The sequence below is a fragment of the Phycomyces blakesleeanus genome, assembly GCF_001638985.1.
Source record: "Phycomyces blakesleeanus NRRL 1555(-) unplaced genomic scaffold PHYBLscaffold_3, whole genome shotgun sequence".
Classification (NCBI taxonomy): Eukaryota; Fungi; Mucoromycota; class Mucoromycetes; order Mucorales; family Phycomycetaceae; genus Phycomyces; species Phycomyces blakesleeanus.
This window is the reverse complement of record NW_017265136.1, coordinates 2,147,916-2,169,303: the sequence shown is the minus strand read 5'-3', so window position 1 is coordinate 2,169,303 and position 21,388 is coordinate 2,147,916. Positions and strand designations below refer to the sequence as shown.

General features: G+C 36.9%; 7 protein-coding genes across 7 annotated transcripts; 2 read left to right on the top strand and 5 right to left on the bottom strand.

The window, feature by feature from the left end:
• Positions 1-547: 547 nt before the first annotated feature.
• On the bottom strand, positions 548-1,921 carry PHYBLDRAFT_140852 (hypothetical protein; the record flags this gene model as incomplete). Its single annotated transcript, XM_018430467.1, has 1 exon — positions 548-1,921. One exon carries the CDS (start codon positions 1,919-1,921, stop codon positions 548-550), a length of 1,374 nt encoding a protein of 457 aa, XP_018296837.1.
• Positions 1,922-2,844: 923 nt separating this feature from the next.
• On the top strand, positions 2,845-4,530 carry PHYBLDRAFT_176887 (hypothetical protein). The gene is made up of 5 exons (XM_018437825.1): positions 2,845-3,096; positions 3,152-3,588; positions 3,668-3,806; positions 3,870-4,178; positions 4,300-4,530. The coding sequence occupies exons 1-5, from the start codon at positions 2,942-2,944 to the stop codon at positions 4,466-4,468; spliced, it is 1,209 nt and encodes a 402-aa protein (XP_018296836.1). The 5' UTR covers positions 2,845-2,941; the 3' UTR covers positions 4,469-4,530.
• Positions 4,531-4,835: 305 nt separating this feature from the next.
• PHYBLDRAFT_140850 (hypothetical protein) lies at positions 4,836-8,163 on the bottom strand (the record flags this gene model as incomplete). Its single annotated transcript, XM_018430466.1, has 13 exons — positions 4,836-5,126; positions 5,193-5,328; positions 5,415-5,537; positions 5,603-5,755; positions 5,826-5,951; positions 6,042-6,242; positions 6,320-6,465; positions 6,539-6,630; positions 6,711-6,756; positions 6,846-6,952; positions 7,125-7,194; positions 7,319-7,455; positions 7,701-8,163. The coding sequence occupies 13 exons, from the start codon at positions 8,161-8,163 to the stop codon at positions 4,836-4,838; spliced, it is 2,091 nt and encodes a 696-aa protein (XP_018296835.1).
• Positions 8,164-10,622: 2,459 nt separating this feature from the next.
• On the top strand, positions 10,623-12,563 carry PHYBLDRAFT_62448 (hypothetical protein; the record flags this gene model as incomplete). Its single annotated transcript, XM_018440972.1, has 1 exon — positions 10,623-12,563. One exon carries the CDS (start codon positions 10,623-10,625, stop codon positions 12,561-12,563), a length of 1,941 nt encoding a protein of 646 aa, XP_018296834.1.
• Positions 12,564-13,316: 753 nt separating this feature from the next.
• Positions 13,317-16,470, bottom strand: PHYBLDRAFT_86476 (hypothetical protein; the record flags this gene model as incomplete). The annotated part of the gene is made up of 10 exons (XM_018443649.1): positions 13,317-13,419; positions 13,481-13,614; positions 13,693-13,761; positions 13,825-13,926; positions 14,000-14,189; positions 14,270-14,511; positions 14,584-15,069; positions 15,649-15,977; positions 16,041-16,096; positions 16,175-16,470. Coding segments are annotated over 10 exons (2,007 nt in total), but the record flags the coding sequence as incomplete, so codon positions are not given.
• Positions 16,471-17,368: 898 nt separating this feature from the next.
• Positions 17,369-18,427, bottom strand: PHYBLDRAFT_89883 (hypothetical protein; the record flags this gene model as incomplete). The annotated part of the gene is made up of 1 exon (XM_018443738.1): positions 17,369-18,427. A coding segment is annotated over one exon (1,059 nt), but the record flags the coding sequence as incomplete, so codon positions are not given.
• Positions 18,428-19,536: 1,109 nt separating this feature from the next.
• PHYBLDRAFT_62451 (hypothetical protein) lies at positions 19,537-19,905 on the bottom strand (the record flags this gene model as incomplete). Its single annotated transcript, XM_018440973.1, has 1 exon — positions 19,537-19,905. One exon carries the CDS (start codon positions 19,903-19,905, stop codon positions 19,537-19,539), a length of 369 nt encoding a protein of 122 aa, XP_018296831.1.
• Between the last annotated feature and the right edge of the window lie 1,483 nt (positions 19,906-21,388).

Sequence of the window (21,388 nt, the reverse complement as noted above, 5' to 3'; positions counted from 1 at the left end):
ATCTAAAGTAAGATCCAGAGCCTCCATTGTACTGTATTTTATTTTTACTTTAATTGATCTCTTTGTGTTCATAAGCCAAACTTGCCGCTTTTATCCTTTTCGCTTATCTACCTATCATTTTCTTTATCGTGCTTGTTGTAAGAACAATTTGTTACGTCAGCCAAACGTACTTTTATAGCCTTTTAGTAAAAGTAAATAATACAAAATAAAATATAAGTGCTGCACAAAAAAACAAGAGCACAATCTCTTGCTATATTCTCGTTGAATCTTGACTGAAAATGAAAATACATCAAAACAAGTACTTTATTCTGTGTGAACCACAGCATCATTATTACCATTACAATTACCGTTACAATTACTATTACTATTGCTATTGCTATTGTTATTGTTATTGCCATTATATATTATATATTATATATTATTACTATTACTATTACTATTACTATTATAGATTTATTTATTTATTCATGTATTCGAGGTTCATTATGTAAGATGTGATGGTTATTAAAGAAAAATAATACAGATTCATTTTTGGGAACTAATTTGATTAAATTCGTCGAGAACTTCTTGCTCCATTTGTAATGGAACTTGCCTGCGTTTGCTGAGTTCGGCGGGAGGAGCGCGATGGTGCACGAGCAGCTGGCCTGGAGAATACAGACCGATCGGGCGTAATACTGGTGAGCAGCCGAAGAACCCGACGACTCCATGTCTCGGCATCCTCAGTATGTTGAGGAAGAGGTGTGGGTTGAAAAGCTTCCTCTGCGAGAGACATCTCATCCTTATCGGGCTGAATAATTTCTGGAGTCTCGTGAACCTTTTGGTTTTGTTTTCTCTTCCGTCTTATGCACACGCACAGTATCAACCCAAAAACTAATATCGGCAGCCCCACACCCAGTCCGATCTCTAGGCGGCGGCCCACTTTTGTGTTCCAGAAATTCTCATCATCTTTTGTTCCCAATGGACTCGACACTGAAGCTGACGTGCGGAGAGGGATATTGGCAAGTGGGTCATAGAATGTTAACCCGTTATTTAGAAATTTATAAAACACAACTTGTTTTGTGCTGTTGAGAGTAACAATAGCTGCCTTGGTGTCCGAACTTGGGGTCTCGATACCTGAGTAGAGTGGCTGGACATGCAACGGTTGAGAAGCGAACTCGGACATTGTGATGTTCCAGACATAATTTGGTGCGGCAGAGAATACAAACACGCGACCCATTCCATCTTCTGTTATAATAACGGGGCTCGGACTATGAAACGACCCGATGTAGCCTGTCCAGCGGCCAAGTGTGGGATCAAACGCATGAACATGGATCGCATACCCTCCAGTAGACATTGACTCGGTAGAAAAATGGTAGATTAATGCTCCTGCTACTACAAGCTCACCCAAATTGGTACTTGGTGGTGTGAGATCAGTCGGCGCCAAACGTGTCCATATCTTGGGCTCTACGTGGGTAGAAAGCAGCCAGGTGTCACGCGAAGATGTGCCATCAAATAGAACAAGAGTGCCATTTGCCACAGCCGATCGCATGGCTGGCTTTCCGAGTGTTTCTGGCAAGACACCAAATGTGGTGGTGACATTCATAGTTGAATGTGTCAGATCGACAGTTTGTATAGTATTGTTCTTTAGTGGACTGGTCACGAATACAGCCGAGCCATCAGAAACACCACAGTAGGCAACATCCTGGGGCTGGAAAGACGTCTTTTTCCATTCAGTAGGTTGGGTAGAAGAGTCGATTTTGATATAATAGAGAGCAGGACTGGACTGCAGTCCTTGACCATAAAAGTACAAAGTGTTGTTGTAGTTGAACGTACAATTATGTTGCTGCCCGACATGGTCAGCTGTTAGTTCTGCACCATAAGTCTTGGATCCCAGCAAAATAAAAAGGAAAACAGTTGAGCCGAACCACACCAATGAACCCATTTTATGAAAACACAACTGTATGTAAAGAAAAGCGTAAATAAAATCGCAAAAAAAAGTAATGAAAAAAAAAATACACAAAAAAGTTTTGTGTAAAAAATAAATGAAAAATCAATTAATTATTTGTTAGAGCTGATATAAATAATAAATTTAATCAATACTTGATCTAAAGTGTTGCTTAATTAATTAATTTATTTTTTCTTAAAAAAATGTATATAAAAATATGGTCTTGAGACCTTACCTGGCAATTAGATTTTTTTTTCTTATTAACAAATAACGAAACAGAAAGAGAAGTTTAAGTCAAGTACATTAATCAACTTTTCTCTATTTATTCTTTAATGGCCTTGTCGTGAACGTACGCGTTGTGCATTTGGTTAAGGGGGCTCTCTATAGCATTTGCATTCAGAATTCTTTGATTGTGAGCTGCTCTTCAACAACTTACAGATTTTTTGTGCAATTCTTTTTTGACTTGAGATCTGATGGAATTCAACCCCCTTAACATATCCAGTAAAAGAAAGTCATCAGGTAACAACACATGGATAATAGTTTATTACAAGTAAGTCATCAGCACAGGCCAGCATGACAATTCAATACTTTTGGCTTAATTATTATGAGCCAAAACCTTCTGTGTTTTGAAATTTCTCTCTCTCTTTTTTTTAAACATTGGAAAGATCTATTTTTTTTTAAGAATAAAAAAGAAAATCTCTTTAAAGAGATCCTATTGTAACATGTGAAGGTAGGAAGCACTGTTGGGGCCTTTGTACCACGCCGCACTGGACATCCCGGGTCCGATTGTACCACAAGATACCTCTCTATTAACTGTTCACGATCATCCCCACCCAAAAACTACAAAAGCCCTTTGGCTTGTTTAAAGGTTATATGAACTCAATGCTGCCCTTTCTTTTCTAGTTCTTCATTTATCATACCTTCGTTTAAATATCTTCATTCTGAGCTGAGCCCCTTATAGAAAAGCCAGCAAAAAAATAAACAAACACACCCACAGATCAAAGAAAAAAAAACAGAATGCCTTCAATCTTCTCACCCGATTTCCTGACGAGTGAACAATTGGCTAACCTCAAACTGTACAAGTATGCGGCTGTCGATCTGTCTTTTACGTCGAGATATCTCTTGGTTCATTATTGGAATTGGGCTGTTGGTTTCTTTCCAATGCGTATGGCGTAAGTAAAATCAAGGTGTCTAATGACAGTAATAAAATCTAACACCATATTATAGTCCAAACCTGATTACCCTTACTGGCCTTATGTTTATGATTATCAATGTTGCATTTGCTGCTGGATTAAGTAATGAGATGGAGGATGGTCCACGGTGGATCTACCTTAGTTTTGCTGTTGGATTCTGGCTGTACTCAACCTTTGATAATGTGGATGGCAAACAGGCCAGACGCACAGGAACATCTAGCCCTCTTGGAGAACTTTTTGACCATGGATGTGACGCCCTCAACTGTTCGTTCGCAGTCCTACTCCAAACAACTGGACTTGGACTTGGACAGACACATTCTACCGTTATGTTGTACGGAATAGCTATGTTGGGATTCTATCTGTCCACAATTGAGGAGTACCACACGGGAATCTTGTACCTGGGTTATATAAATGCACCAACAGAAGGTGTTATTCTCACATGTGTACTCTTCATTTTCTCATTTATTTATGGTAAGACATTTAGGCCAAATCTTTGGGCGCACGGGTTTAACCTTAGTTGATTATTGATCTCTTTTTATTATTTCAACAGGGACTGGAATCTACAAGCTCCCGGTGAGCACTCTTGTCAAGATGGAAGGCTTGCCTACTTGTGTAGCCAACCTCCCAATCAATCAGGCAATCGTGTGGTCTATTGGTCTCACATTAATTTTTATGCACACACCTTCATGGTAAGTTGGTCTTAATGTGATTTGTAAATGACTCTAATGACTGTCACTTGGAAAATATCTTAGTATGTACGCCATGTACAAGGCCTGCCGTCAGAAGAACAAGCCATTTGTGCGTACCATGCTGAATGACAATCTTCCAATTATTATCTACACCATCTCTTTTTATCTCTGGGCTACTTCGCCTTATTCAATCATCCTCAGTCATCACCACTTTTTCCTTTATAGCATCACGACTGGAATCGTATTTGGAAGAATTGCTTCAAAGGTTATTTTGGCTCATCTGACGAAATCGACTTTCCCTACTTTTACTGTTCTTCTGGTGCCCATGATTGTGGGTGCTATTCTTACGAATTTACCTAGAGTTCCTGGAGTGTAAGTCTTATTTCTTATTATTATTATTCTGCTGTTTAAATATATAAGTATACACGTATATATTATATCTATCATTATTTTTTACATACTAAAACTCCCCCAAATTTATTTTGTATCTTAGTGCTCCCATCTTAACCCCTCAATCTGAGCATTATTTCCTTTGGGGTTTCTTTGGATTTGCGCTCTTGGCTTATTTGCGCTGGGCAGTTGTAGTAATTAAGAGCTTTTGTTCTTACCTCAACATTAATTGTTTGACCATCCCAAAGAAGTATTCCGAAAAGATTCAATAAACTTACAAGAGTCCCGTGTGCTGGTCTGCATTGGGGCTTTGCACTCTGTTTCTCATACATATATATATTATGTCTTCACCCCCTCTTTGTTGATTTTCTATGCTTGTATTTCCCTTTGCGAATTGACCCGTTGTTTTAAGGATATTCTCAAAGAGATATTATTTATTGTTTTTTAGGTATTGCGGGGACTATGCACATTAAATACAGGCTGTGTACATGTCTTTCTATATATATGTGTGTGTATGTGTTTTTCTTTAAAAATAGTAGTATAAAAAACTTACTATCCTTCTGTCTTTAATTCATTTAATGTACATGTAAAAATAGCTTTATATATATATATGTGTGTGTGTGTGTGTGCTGAACTTGCTCAGTCATCAAGGATGATGTTATCCATCTGTGCAGAAGAATCATCACAAAAACTCCTTTCTGCAAACTCAGAATCCATAGCATTTGTTTTACCAATGGCCACATTATACTCTTCTTCAACAAATTTTTCGAGTTGATCGCCAGTTGGTTCGGATACTTGTCCAATATTAAACCTATTTGATGGTGTCAAGGCTGGGATATTCTGCTGAGTTGAAAGTTGCTTTGAGTAATGAGACAATGCTTTGTTCAAGAACTCTTTTATGAAATTCTTATTTTTGCCTATTTCAAATGCCTAATAAGATTGTTAGACAAACAAGATGAGAACGTGGCAATCGATATATTCCAATATATTATCAACCTTTTGATAATGCAAAATAGCATTTCCAAAATCATTTTTGATATGACAGATAATACCCATTGATGTGTAAATATCTGGATTGTTCTGATTGTAGCTCATAGCTAGTTCAAAACAGTTAAATGCACGATCGTATTCTCTAAAATAAATATTTACGTTTTGTTTAGCACACGTATATCCATACATAGAAAATATTGTGAAAACAAGTACAAATAAAAGACATACTTTAGATAACGATACGTGTGCCCAAAGTTGCACCAAAGAGCTTCCCACATCTGACTCATGGGACCCTGCCGATTGTATGAAAGCGCAAGTGCTTTTCGTAAGTATTCCAGTGCGCCGATGTAGCTATTAGTAAGAGCATAATATTAAGTTATATTCTTTATGTTAGCGAGTGTCTTTTTCGCTCTTACTCCTTTTTGTTGATATAATAAACAGCCAATTCAACTAGTAGAAAAGGGTCTGTTTTGCACATATCATAACTTTTACTCAAGTTATCTAGAGCATTATCCATATCACCCAAACTCATGTATTGTTTTCCAATATACATATATGGCAGATGTGAACTAATGAATATTATGAGAATATGTAATAAATATATATATGAGTGTGTGAGTTCGTAGTTTTAATACATACCTTGTAACTAGTTCATTGCATGTGGTAAACTCTTCAATTGCAGCATCATAATTATGAAGGTATGAACTGGCAATGCCTGATCCTAGCCATGCTTTTTCCATGAGTTTATCAGAAGCTAACGCCACTCTGTAATAACAGTTGTTTAGTAAGAAGACAAGGGGGTTATAGTTTTGTTTGTTTCCAAAAATAAATATCAAGAGATAATGTACTGAGTACCTAAAATAATATTTTGCTTCGGCATAGTCTTTGATATATAAGTTGTAAAGTCCTACTGTGTACCAGGTTACGCTATCATCTTGCAGCGTATTAGCAAGATCCTGGGCAAGACGGTAAAGTTCAGATTTCATCCCAAGTTCGTATAAACATGTAGCGTGTGTTGGTATAGAGTGTGTGTAATACGGATCTTCTCGGCGGATCCTAGAAAGTGATACAGAGAAACGGTTTATTATGTTTTGGATCAAGATTCTTGTATTTCGTCTGAAATTTATGCATACTTTTGGCAAACCTCTAGGCAATCTGAAAATCGACTATTAGCCAGAAGTGTGTCTGCTTTACTTCGTAGAAAATCAACACTGTTTTGTAATCTAAAGTTTCTTTCTGCTTTTATTTGGGCTTCTTCGATATCTGATATGTGCGAAAACTATAATATGAATGTTAATAATCCTTTGTCGACACAAATTAAAATAATAAATATCAAACAAAACTACATTTACCCGTCTTATTTTCATCGTGTACATCGATCTAAAAAATTCCTCATGGGATCCACAATGTTTTTCATAGGGTAAGGTAGTAATAAATTCCCACTCTAAAGAGAAAGTGAGTGAGAATAAATGCTTAAGCAAAAAAAAATGGTCTCCTCTAATATCAAAAAATAAATAAATTTACCTGCTTCTTCATCCATTAATTTGTGTTGGACCATCAACTCCAGTGCCTTTATACATATACACATATACACATATACACACATATATAAACACTAAAATTATTCTTTTTGGATCTATACAAGTTAACCAAACTTACTTCGACACACCGTAGATCAATATGAAGAGCATCTTTAAAAGATTGCATAGCATTTTGAGTATTTCCAGTTTTCAAATAAACTTTTCCACGCTCACAACACATTAGTGCTTCAAGCTAAATATATACATATACACATGTATATGTAAAGTATGAATATTTTTGTCTCAGTTGTAGTAAATTGATATACTTGCTCTTATACTCTTTGAACGATCCCATTCTTCAATAGTTGTTATTGGCTGTTAGTCTTGTATAAGCAAATAATGTTTATATTGATGCTACCTTGTTCTTCAGGGAATGGATTTGAACGGCCAAGATAATCCAAAGCATCTTGCCATTTTTCCAATGCTATCTATAACAATAATAAATAAATAAAAAAGGCTTGCTTTCCAAGAAAGAAAGATATAGAAACCGGATTTCAATCTTGGCATCTTTCTTTTTTGTTTGTTTTTTGTTTTGTTTTGTTTGTTTCTTACGGCGCATAATCCAGCCAAATAACGAACTTCAAAAAAACGACTCAGGCCTCTTTCTTTGTTTAAGAGTGCCAAAGTTCTTTCGTATTGTCGTGATTGGTAATAAGCCGTAGCTAATTTATGGATATCTTCATATGAACCTGAATTTTTCTAAAATAAATAAACGGTATAATATGTATATCTATCTACATCTGCATAATTGTCTATTTACATATATATATTCTAGATAGAATTAATATAGAGAAAGTGAAAATTATAATAGCAAGAAAGCTATATGTAGATGTGTATGTACATGTGTATTTGTATATAACAGAAAAAGGAAACAACACAAAAAAAACACAAATCGCATATTGATCAGAAATCCGATTATTGTTACTATTTTTACCTGATAAGACCACCATTTTTTCAGCATAGAATATAGCAGTTTCGTAAGAATTAGAATCCATGGCACTAAAGTACAATTCTTGCAAAGGATCGGGAGCAGATCTGATGATGGAATGTGAGGTCTCAGATATACGATGTGAGGATACTGGTTCCACAAATCGGCCAAATGAATGATCCTGCTCGGTGAGAATACTATAAACTCGATTGGATGGAGTTCCTGGAGTTATACGTTGGAATTGAGGTGAACATTGAAGGTTACGTTGCGGTGAATATGGAATAGAAAGTTGAGGAGAACGTTGGTAATTGCGTTGTGGTGAAAAGGGAAATCCACGTTGGATATTAGCTCCACGACGGGTAATGGGTGACACAGGGCTGTGGTGAAGACTGTGGCGAGCATTTTCTGATGGTGAATCCAAGAAAGCGGACAAGCAGTCTTGATTGGATGGATGAATTGGTGTAGTCATGGCGACAATAGATCTTCAACTCAAGAACATTCAAAAAATATGGAATAGTAAAGAAAGCAGGAACGCGATGATGGTCTGTGTGACTGGTGCAAGGCATTAAGTATTGTATTTTCACTAATTGTTTGCAAAATGTTAATATTGTAGGGGGTTTCACTAACTTTCAATTACTTACTTGGCTTTCAGGTTTATTAGCTTTCTTTGTAATATTTAGCCAGTAGTAGTGAAGATCGGAAAAGCAAGCAGTTGAGTGCTAGATCACTTTTTTTAAAAAAGTTATTTCATGCATATATAGGTATGTATGTAATGTTAGTTAGACGGATATTTAACACATAATTTTCACTGTATTACATATGTCCATTTCTCTCTTTCTCTAACTTTTACCTTTATGAATTCGGCGAACAAAAAATGTACTCCCTTACGAGCATAACATGGGTACTGTTACAAATTCATAGTACCACAATCGTTAGGCTCAATGTTAGTTGTCTGATAATAAATGTACTCCTTTTTTTAAAAATTAATTTCATTCAATTATTTTTTCTTATATCAAAGTACCATTACCCTAAAATTGTACCATTAAAAATACATTCTACTGGAGAGAACTTACCTTAACAATCAAGTGTGTTTAATTTGTATCAATGTGCTGGTGTATAGTGATTGGTGTATAGGTGTTTATTGTAGAATCTATTTCAGGAATCCATTTTGTGAAGAATTTATCAATGCTAACAATAGGATATGATTAAAAACACACGGTACTTTTTATATATATATACTTTTAACAGACGTTTATTTGTGTATAGCTTACTATGAGTCTGAAGATGATATTATTTTCTGATAGAGAAAACTAATAGTCAATAAACGCTCTAGATTATGTAACTCATGGTCACCCTGCATTACTACTCTATGATTCATCAAGAAGCATACATTTTCTTCTAAAAGTGATCATTACTTCTCAGCTAGAATACAGATGTAATATTCACCGAATTGCAGGATGGTTTATACTGTTCTCAGTAAGGAGTATGAGAATAAATGTAGTATAATAATTAATTTGATATATTGCAGATATAACGAAGCCTACTTTTGGTACATATTGACACTTGAATACGGCAAAATATAACCTGTCAAAGTTCTTTTTCTGTAGCTCATTGTTTGACGGCTCACAAAAACAATTATTATGAGAGACGAATCTTTAGCACTTTGTTTTATAAAGATAAAGAAGAATTGTTTATTCAAATGAGCCTTCTACAATGCCCAAGATGCCTGTTAGCCTATCGAATGCTATATTTTCTTTTCTTTGGGATATTACTTGTTTCCCTATGTATTCTGCCTTGATTATAGGAACGTTCCCTATATATGGAGCAACTATGGTAATTTACGATCCAAAGTCTAGGAAAAGTCCACATTTGTGGGTGACAAGTTGAGAAGTCGACTTGGTACTAAATACTTCCGGATTGGGTATTTCCTTCCTTTTTTTTTTAGGTATGAATTAAGAAAATTCTGATCGAGTCCTTTTTATCTGCTTTGTAGTATAATGGGGAGCCCAAAGTTAAATGTAGCACTTCGGTAGCTTGTAGTTTTGAGACTGACTTCACCAAGTGTTCTGACATTATGTGCTCGTTGATAGAGTCCAGAACCTTACACAGTGGTTTTACATACTTATCCTTTAAACCTTTGTTGGTTAAAGGTATTCTTGAATATGGTCAGACTGTTTTTCAAGAAAATATAAAAATGAAGACTTAGATCCAAGCTTGCCCTTTTGATATTGCTGTAAAAAAGAAATATTATTCTAAAATTGTACTTTTATACTCTTCCGATTTTGTTCTCAAAATAATATTAGTAACTGATTTATGATACGTATAACAGATATTCTATTACTATAGCTATCTGGAGTATCTCTTTCATAGTGACAAAGATGTGTCATCCAGTTATATATCAGAGGTTTTATTTGTCTCTTTCCTGAACTTTTAGTAGCAGGCCTGGAATATTATGCTTTTGTATTACATTCCATCTTGAAACTTCAGTAACATATGCACACCCTTTTCTTCGTAAAATTCTTCCCAGACATTCGGTTGTACTGTTTCTTTAAGTTCAGGCAATTGGCGTGGTCAGACTAAAAGGAAAAAAAAAGGTAAAAAAAGGGGATTTTTCTTAACGGCTCTAATTAGCTAGTCTTCCTCCAGTGCCACTTGGATTGAGAATAAGAGCATGTTTTTGATGGAAAAAGTGTGCCGTACGATGTAAGGCCTAGAAAGACTTGCAATAAAATATTCTCGCTTAATGACAGGGATAGCATTATAAGCACAATTTTACCTAGTATGCACTTGAAATAAATTTGAACTTTTAAAAAGGTACCCACACCAATTGTCTGAATTTAAAGTAGAAACAGTAAGAGTGTACAGTATTACAATACCAGGAAACCCCAGATACCTCTCTATCCCTCTATCTCTTTTTCTGTTTTCGCAATGTCCGTTAAATTACCATTTGAAATCTTAGGCATTATATCTAGCTACGTTTCAAGACGAGACATGATACGTTGCTTGACGGTCTGTAAATCATGGAGAGCTCCATTTGAAGATGCCTTGTGGGAAACAATAGAGATTGATGGCTATGGAAAGATGGTCGCCATCTGCAGCAATCTTACTACTCTTTCAACTGTGTATCAAAAGAATGGTCATCGAGTACGAACTTTGACATTGTGTGGGCACATGTGGATAGTAAACGAAGAACTCTGCATAATTCAACAATATTTTCACAAATTAAAGCACTTAAACATACGCCCAAGTGCACTCAGCTGGTATGATTTTGGAAAGCTAGCGAATTGGGACTCCTGGAAGTCCTTGACACGTCTAGAAATTCACATGACAGAGCTTACCGGGGGTGACAAAGAAGAGGAAATTATCGAAATGTTAGCTTCCCTTCCTAATCTTAGGCATTTATACCTTGACGACGATCTCCCCCTCAAGAAAGAACATTTCACGTGGAGGGCGATAGAGAAAATTCATCTCTATTTGCCATTACTAGAATATTTCGAGATGGGATCGCCACTTGTTGCTATATCCCAGCACGATTTGCCAGATATTAAATATATTACTCCAGCCAGCAATCTGGCTATAGTGAAGATCAACTATGGAGTGATGGATCTAGGATGGCTATATTACTGTGCTATAAAATACCCCAGTATTCATACATTTGGATGGAAGATAAAAGAGGATAACAAGAGACCATTGTATCTGGAAACAACTGATGATGAGCCATCCGATGAAGAAAGCCAGCAAATTGAAAGTTTACCAGTACGATTAGCGAGATCAGGTGTCGAACAAAAGAAAGCAATCTCAATGTTCTCTAAACTTGCTTACTTTTTTCCGCACTTAAAAATTGTCGAATTGAACGATAAACCCAATTCTGAATGGCAGCATACCGTATTTTGGAAACTTATCCGCCAGTTCCGCGTGCCACTCAAATGCGTTGACTACGATTTTTACAACACTGATATTGACACAGAAAGCTCCGGAAAGATTATGAATGAACACATACTCGCATGTTCTAATTCTCTTGAAGCCCTTCGATTAAGAGCAGAAGTTACAGCTCTGTCTTCTGTTTTGGGAACATGTGCCGACCCGATGTATCCTAGCGTGTACTCATGTTTGGTAGATCTTCACATCTCATTAGTGAGCAAGGAAATCGAATTGGATATTCTTTTGAATCACTGTCCCGTATTAAGGTGGTTGCATCTTTCCGCTCGCCCGATTATCCTAAGTGCTGGCTCACTGGTCAATCCGGCTACTCATGGCTTGAAAAGGATAAAGATTGAAGACGCAAAGGTTGACTGGAGAATTTTCAGCTATATCTCGCTCCGTTGCAAATATTTAAGCCATATGAGTTTATTCGATGTAGCTGTATGTGGACCGATATCTCAAGAAACGGGAAACCTGTGCCTTGATATGTCTCATACACACTTTAAAGATCTGAAGTTGGTGAATGTAGATTTTTACTCGTTAGAGGATATGTACACTGAAGAATATCAATGTGCTGATGAACTCATCAACTTTATATCTTTTGAACAAACCGAATCTGCTCACTCCAAAGTATTCGATACCCAAGGCCCTTTGAATACTCCAAGTGAAAATCATACTCAGTCGACATGGTTTCATCTTTGTTTGAGTAGTATAAACAAGACACACCAGGAATTACGGAAGCTTGAGCAACATCAAATCGAGCTTGCCCAAAAATACTTTCAGTCATTTCACAACAAAGATCATAATCTATCTACAGAAGACGCACAATATAAAATTTCTGGACCAGTGGATAAAAACGGTTGGGCAAAGGATCTTTCTCATGGATATGTTACTCTACGTTGTGCGTACTCACTTAATCACCTTATTAGTGCGTATTATCAGCAATAATTATATAAAGAGATTAAGATCAAGTATTCTTAATGTACCACTTACACATATTGAATACGTATGCTATTTAACTACAGTTTAACACTCATTCAATCATTTCACAAGATGTTCCCCGTAGATAATTTAAGTATATATCAAATTGATGTATTATAAGATTTGTATATTAAATAAAGAAAAGAGCAAGTATTATACCCATTAAAATATTGATTCAAGTTGATTTTTTTTTAGTATAATATATATATATATATTGTTTAAATTATAGATCAAGTAAAAATAGAGGGTTAAACAAAAACAAAACAAAATGTGCCTTTAGTATTAGGCTCTTACTTCGGCAGTTCCGGCTAGTCTGTTTCTCTGTCTAGTAGGCTCATATGAACGAACAGCTACTCGACTAGGTTCAGCAGCCAAACTGGAAGCAATCGAATCGGCGTCACTTGTTTCCTTTGAGTCCGTCAATTTTTCAGAAACCTTTGATTTGAAGCGGTAGTTCATAAGTTCTACAAGAGTTGAAAAAAGACCTGGCCGCTGTCTTCCATAGGATGTCAAGGGGTCTTGAAGGCCAGTTTGAGCTCCTGCAATTGGCTGTTGTCTTCCACCATATGCCAAATGGTTCTGAATGGCAGTCTGAGCCCCTGTGACTGGCTGCTGTCTGGCGGTTACGTTTGAAGCACCAGGCTGTCTGATACGATCCAAATAAGTTTGCTTTTGATCCAACTTTCGCTGAGTTCTGTATAGTCGGCCAGTAATATCGTTGTCGCCCTTTTCGACAAAGTCGATAATCTTTGCTTCAAGAGCTTTTGCGATTTGGCGGCGTACGATACCGATAACCATAGGATGAACAGTCTTGTACAAAAGACTACATATTGTCACTCATTGGTAAGTACTATATTAAAGCTTAAATAACCAACTAAATTTACCCGTGGCGGCTATCCTTAATGTTGAGTTTAAGATCATCAACATTGCACTTGCAGTATGTAACCTGGAATGTGTTTCTAGGGTTCAAAGAATTGCTAGTAACTCTGACAGCAGCACTAATGCCCTTTCCGCCCATCTATTTTTTTAAGAAAAAAAAATTGAGTACTATGCAAACATACGCATAATATAAGCTTAGCAAAATTAACAAACTTACAATAAGCGATGCTACACCTCGATCAGATATTTTTGGGAATCCAGTCTTCTTTTTATAGTAAAAGACAACCTAAAATAGAAAAATATATCAGTATTTTGCTTCAATTTTACTTTGAAACTTCGTTCAACTTACATCCTCTACTACGGCTTGAATCTCTTTCATATCAATAAAGATAGATTGTCGGTCTACATTGCTCACATTTGTCTTTGGGCTAAATCGGGAGAAGTTTTCCATCTAAAATAAAACAATCATACCAAAAATTAATGTATTGTATTTAAGTCGAATGTCTTTGTAAAAGAAATATTACCTTGATGTCAAAGATATTTGGAAGCATTGTGTCTCCAGAGAGCACCACATTCTCAACAACAACGTCAAACTGAGGGTCACTGTACTCAATGCGAGGAATAGGAACGTATTTAATCTGTTCCAAAATAGCTGGTAACAAAGTCTTGCGCATGTCGGTCAATAGTTGAGGTTTGAATGCAGGGTTCCCCTCACTTGAATTAAAAATAATCAGAGTATATCAATAATCATTTTTCAGTGTATCTTATGTTTGGCAAAGATGTTGATAGCTTACCTGTCCAGCCACAAATCCTTGTGAATATTTCGGAGACGCTTATTGATCTCGAGAGCTACGGGATCTTCAGCCATTGCTCGAGAGATTTCTTTGGATTCATCCAACATATCGTAAAACAGGTGTTGATACCGGCCCTTGGTAACCTTTTGGCCAGTACGAAGCAGCTTCTCTCCGTCTTTAGTAGACTGTTCTGAATCGACATACCCAGGATCTTTAAGTAGGCGTTTGAGATAACCGGTTACCTAATAACAAAACGAACCGGATTAGCTCCACTGTATTTTCATGTAATGAGTGTGTTTTTGTTTTCAACTCACATCCTCATAGTATCCATGGAGCTTTGAGTCGTTCTTGATATCATAGAAAACCTTCTGGATGCTTTCGAGCAAGGGATCGAGAGATTGACCTTGGGCCCAGTCTTCAAAGATCGCCTTAATTTCCAGAGCAGCGTGAGACCAATTGCCATTTGACTCCATATTTCCGGTGGCATTTGAAGCAACGTTTCCGGCACTCTTGCCGGCTTCTACAACATTTTTGCCCCATGTGCTAAAGAGATAGAGAATAAAGTCAATGGCCTTTTGGTAGTCAGGCTCCCTTTGGACTTGATGCATGACTGTCTTGAGACGATTGATGAGCTCTGTTTGCTTCTCGGGTGGAAATTTGTTGTGGACATATGCTTTTGCGTCCTTGGTCTGCTGCTGGGCACCCTGCTGCACTTGAGATTTCATCTGTTGGTTTTGATTTTTAATCTTGGATTTAATGTCCTGGCTTTGGTTGCGGACTTGATCCTTCATTTGTTGACCCTGGTTTTGCATTTGAGATTTGACTTGGTGGGCTTGTTCAATTCCATTTTGACCTTGAGCTTGAGGATTTTGGGCATTTTGGTAGTTAACAGGCTTGTAATCTTCATAGCTATCGTTCTGGTTTTGATAGAAGTCGCGGCTTTCTCTTCTATCTTCGGAAGTACTATTGCTACTATCACTCCACATTTCAGGATTTCTAATATCATATCCATAAGATTGGTTCTGGGCTCGAACTTGAGGCTTTCCTTCAAATTCGTTCTGTCTCTGGAAAACATCTTGGGTCTGATAGGTATCCTTGCCTTGGTAGAAGTCTTGGTTCTGGTAAGGAAGGCTGCCTTTTCGGTTCATGTTGCGTACATTGCTAAGGGGGTCTGAATCGACAGGGCAAGAGTAAGGGTTGGGCTGAGTAAAATGGGAGCTAGACGATCTTCTTTCGTGTTTTTGATTTCCGCGGACATCATCAACAAAATTTTGGTTGCGCATGTTGTCCCGGATCTCGTATTCGTGGGGATCGCGACCAATATAGTTTTCAGAATTGTTTGAAGTATGGCCGTTGTTTACCATTCCAGATTGAGCCACGCCACCACCATTAATATGAGCAGCCTTGTTAGATAGATTGTTGATAACTTGATCTTGCTTGCCGGGATCAGCCATCTCTCGAGTCTGGTCGGTAAATTCTTGGGTCTTTTGATTGATTTTCTGGCTCATGGATTTGGCTTGCTCGCCCATATTCTGAGCTTGGTTTCCGGCATTCTCAACCTGCTCTCCTGCCTTACTGGATAGATCTGACACCTTTCCAGATGCATCGCCAAACATTTCTCGAGCAATGGACATCATCTCTTGCATAATATTTCTAAACTCTTCGTTCAAGAGAATAATTTTACCGATAGTGAACATTGATCTAGCGCCTAATTTGTTGTTTATATTAATTAAACCATCATCTTTCTTTCATTAATAATATTTTAACTGACCACTTTCTGCGTCACTTCTTAAAGTGTGCTGGTTTGCTCCTGAAGGCAATCCTACGCTATTGACGTCGTCTATTTACATTTGTTTAAATATGATTAATAAACAGGCGTTTGTGTGATAATGTTATCTGTAGTACAAACCTTTTCCAATAGGTGATTCAAGCTGTGACATGTGGTAGACAAGCGACTGGAACAACTCATCGCTGTTCTTGTGCGCCAAGGTCTTTTGAAGGGTTACTAATAGCTTTCGCATATCCTTGAGAAGGGATTGGCCATCTTCAGACATCAAATGCTTGCGAGTCTCGATCGACGGATTATCAATCATACTTTGAAAGAAAGATGTCATTTGGTTATTTGTAGGCAGTTTACCGCTACGGACAGCTTGAACAAGATCAAATGTCTTTAGCTTGTCGTTTACGGCCATCTCTTTCTCATTTCTTGGGTTCCGGATAACATTCCCTGCAACAGCCTGTGGGGGTGCTGTTTGGTTCAACTGTAGACCTACACCATTACGTTCACGCGTAATTGGGTTTGTCTGAGGGACAATATGAGGTTTGTTGACATTAAAGGTTGTAGACATTGTTTTCTCTTTTATTACTATTGTTACTGCTTTACTTTCCTATGATAGATTCCATCCTTTTTATACAATTATTCAACAGAGCTACTTTCTAGCTTCAACTGATGTCGTCATGTAAAGGTGAGGTCAGCAGTACTTTTTTATGAAACTTGACCTCCACGATCATTGATTATGCTGTGATACTTGGCCATTATATTTATTGTAGTCTGATATTTTAAGTGAATAGAGAAAAAAAAGATGGTCGTTAATTGAAAGCCTCTAAAGAAAATGTATTATAATACAATTAGTATCCGCACAATCGGTGGCTGCATAATAGGATAAACTAATGCAGAAATGCGGAAGATCCTATGCTGGTAGTACATATGCTTATGTTTTAATAATAATAAAGTCGATCTTTTGCTTGTCCTTTTTTTTAATATATTTAATTAATGTTTTATAATGATAAGGTGTAGGTGTCCTGATAATCTAGACCAATAAAAATGCAAGTATAAGGCAATTGTTTTAAAGAAGTGAAAAAAATGATAATATAAAAGCCAAACTCCTATATGTGATACGATCTTCATTTTATGCTAGGGTATCTCTTTTTAATATTATAATATAAATATGTATATAAAATGTCATTATCAGCCAATCCTGATCAATCGGAAAACACAAGTGGTTTGAAACCCACGGTTATTGTGTTTGAAAGAAATTTTTTGTCTAATTATGTATATATTTATTTGTTAAAGTCCAAAGATTCATCAGGATCGGTGAGAACAAACACATCGCAGAGGTGATCGATATCCTTTGTGTACCCTGTAATGAGATCTGTAACCTTGAGACCAGTTACACGCTGTAGACCAGGTGTGAGAGGGAAGAATTCAAGTTGAGTTTCTGTGGTGCAACTGGGGGCTAGATCACCCAGTTGTCGGCTACTGAGTCCACTCAAAAGAACTGATCCCATTTTAGTCTTGATGGCTGAGAGAACTAGCTTCATGTTTTGCCCAGAGTAGTTTCTGATTCTCACTCCGAGTTGGAATGGTGTCTCCAGACATACTCGAACTTGGCCCTCAGTCAACCAGAAGGGCTGTATCTCAATGTCTTCCAGTAGAGGGGGTTTCCGTGTCAACTGGGATGTCTGTAGACGACCAGTGTCTCCCATGGCAGAGCGCCAGACAATGTCAAGCTTTCCCAGTGCATTTGTTGTGCGTGCAATTCGATCATTATCCTTATCACGAGGAGTCAGTAGATAAAGATACTGGCGAACATCCTGTGGGTGGATAAAGTTATCTCCAAATACAGAAGCCCCCTCTTTAAGCTGCCCCTTTGAATTGTAGAAACCGTTCAAGTCATTGAAGTCAAAGTGTTCCGATGGCTCAAATCGCATACGTTCAAGGTACATGGGACCAGCCGACACATTCTGAAGCTGTGCCTCCAAAAATACACGGCCTTCCCCATGGTGGTTGAGCTTGGTCTTGACGGCTAGAGGGTTCGACACCTGAAACTTGTAGAATTTACGAAAATGCCGCTTCTTGCCATCCGGGGTGGTATAATGAGTTGAACAGACAAGGATGTGAACTCCGAGCTCTTTGATTTCATGCGTTACTGTCGCGTCATACGTCGTTTGGGGATCAAGAGTTGTCCTAGGTGTCGCAGTAGTATCCGACAGGACAAAACGCTGAGAGGATGTCTGCAGTTCAATCTTTACTCCTACTTGGTGCACTGCATATTCGGACTCGTTGTTTACGCTCACAAATGTGCCAAAGCTTTCACCCAAGTAGATGTTGCCAAAACTAGACGGCAGTTGCAGTATTTGACTTAGTCCAAAGTCTCGTATCTGTATTTCATTTTGAGCCACAATAGGATGCGATGCGGCAATGTCAGAGATAAGAAGCGACTCGAGTCCTTCTACAAGTGGGGTCGATTGAGGTGATCCCTCATAGTAAACTGGGGAGTGTGTTGCTAAAAGCGGTCGTGAAAGGCGTAACACCTTTAGCGATAGTAGATGAGGCGTCAGTCCATCATCTTGTAGAGATGGTGATGGCGACAATGGTCCTGGACCTCCACTAGGTGGAATAAGAGGTGATGTGTAAGTAGTCATGCACTCATTCACAGGCCAATGCAGGCAACCACTTTAACCAGCCAGTTTGCGACAAGTCACGATGGATGCTATTCACACCATATCTTCCTTTATTTTTCTCGCAAGATTCATCGTTGGTCATCATTAGTTAAAAAACCAAAGAGAAAAAAAAGAATGCCAGATTAATTCTTATAGATAATAGCATTATTTATTTATAAAAGAAACCCTTTTTTTCTGGCACAACCTATTACATTTAATTTATTCACATTGGGGATTGGTTTATTAATGTATTTTTGTATTCGGTCATGATACATCAGGGAAAGGAACTGTGATGTTTTTAATATTTATTTCTTTTAAAAGATCATAATAATCTAATAATTGAATAGTAAACTAGCCTATGATCTAGTTTAATTTTAAAGCGTATTAAGCACCATAAACTCTTTGGGTGCATTTTGTATATGAGCCATTACGAATAACCAAATATCTGCATAAATACTAAATAAGTAATCTTGCTATATTATAGTCATTATTATCAGCCAAAGAGTGAAAGAGTTTTTTTTTAAAAAAAATTCTGTAGTATGTTGAATCTTTATTTAATTTTGTAGCATTCTATTAAAGGTATTACATATATACGTTTTCTTGAGATCAACTCTATTTTTATTATCTTTTCAACAAGAAGATTCTGATCTCAGGTTTCCATTCAAAGTTTATGGTTGTTTTTGCTTTTATGTATACTTAGTATGTTCTTGCCTTGTATTTGAGTTTAAAGTTGAGTTGAGAGAATGGATTTATTGATAGAGATAATATGCTATGGATTGATATGCTGGACTTTGTTTTACGAGGTATACAAATGATGGGCTCACTTAGTCTTTTTCCGGGGTAATTTCTGGATATACGGCCTTCACGTAAGATTGCTTTTCCACAGATTCAACGAGAGCTTGGCAAGATTCCGCTGTCAAATTTCTAACTTCCAAAATGCTTCCGTGAAAGTTCTCATCAGCAGAGACATTTTCAAGGTTAAGTATGGCATACGTGAATTCATCGTGCAGGGACTGGACCATATAATTTCCAACGGCGATAGACTCGTTTTTATTAAACTCGATCTTGTATTCTTTAGGTATCATAGGATCATTAAAATTGTGTGTCATTCGAATAACCGTGGCTTGAACAAGTGTAGACATAATCCATAGTAGACAGAAGATTCCGGAAAGGCTTGAACGAAGAGAGAACATAGTGAGAGGTGAAGTATTGTAAATATTTAATATTCCAATCTATTTTCTTGCTTCTTTTTATACCTGCATAAAATGGCTTAGGTACATAGAGTATAATATCAGTAGTCATGAGGGTAAAATCCAACAGTTTTTTTTTCATGCTTGTATAACAATCATCTGTGGCTTTAACATAAGAGTTGTACAGCTGTGTAGTTACACTTAACCGTATCCAATGATATGTACTACTCGATCCCCGAGAGAAAGGGAAAGCAAATAAAATATAAGCCTTTTATGGATATTTTATACAAATCATAACGGTAGATATAGTCCGTCAGAATCGAAGCAGTCTATAGAATTGCTTTTACATCACCTAACCTTCACCAGGCTATAAGAGAGATGCCTTGTGCTGGGCTTGGTATTCACGCCATTTAAGAAGCTCCAGAGATCAAAAAAAAATCCGGCTGACAAAATCAGAGCGCAGAATTCTCTGTGTTCAAAAATGGTATTACTGCTCATCATAGTTTCACATTTATTCAATGACTCAAATGGACGGAACAGAATACAGACTTATGAAATTAAAAAAAAAACTTTCAGTGAAAACTTCATATAACTTGAATGACTAAAGAAAATCCCTTTGAAAAGGTAGAATGGCCGTGGGTATTCATTCTCTAGCTATATAATACAGTTACTGTTTGTTACATTTTTTCTTATCGGTGTATTACTAGAAAATATATATGAGTAAAAACATCATTAAATATTTTTTAAAGAAAAAAAATTAGAGGAGACATGATAAAAGATGTGATAAAAAAGGAATAAATACAAGGGAACCAAATCGATTCGTTATATGATCTATCAATTGAATTTATTTTATTTTCTTTCTTTTAAGCTGTATATGATTCAGATAACCTTATTGTTTTCTTTTTCTTTAAAAAAAAAAGATAATAAATATTAACATAAAGCATTTCCATTCCAAAAGACAGAAGAAATCTGTATCCCCAGGGTGGCCGGCTTCATGGCGATTTTTTATAGGTAGCTGTTTACCTAAAGGATTGGGTGGCATAGATTACTGCAAAGCAGAAGTCGTCACTGCGACTTGTTTTTAAATATTTCATATTTTCTAAATTGAATACTAGGTAAAATCAAAAGAAAGCGTTCTGTATCAACGTCTTTGAAAAGAGGTGGTACATAATGAAGTATTCTCGTTTCTACCAAGGGGGGAAAGTTAAAGCTGGGCAGAAGGCAAGTGAAGCATGATTTGACAAATGAGAAAAAAACACAAGCTAGAGTACGACAAATAAAATCAGAAATGGTCTAGAGTTATCTTAATGAGAAGGGAGAACGGTTTAGTCCTAGACCTTAGGTTGAACACCAGTTGTCTCATTCTTATGGGGTCGGCTATTGTATCATACTTCAGAAGCAAGAATGGGATATGATTTTACTCATTTTTTCAAGACCCAACCTCATGACAATGTGAGACGGAGGGATGTTACATGCAAGGATAAGC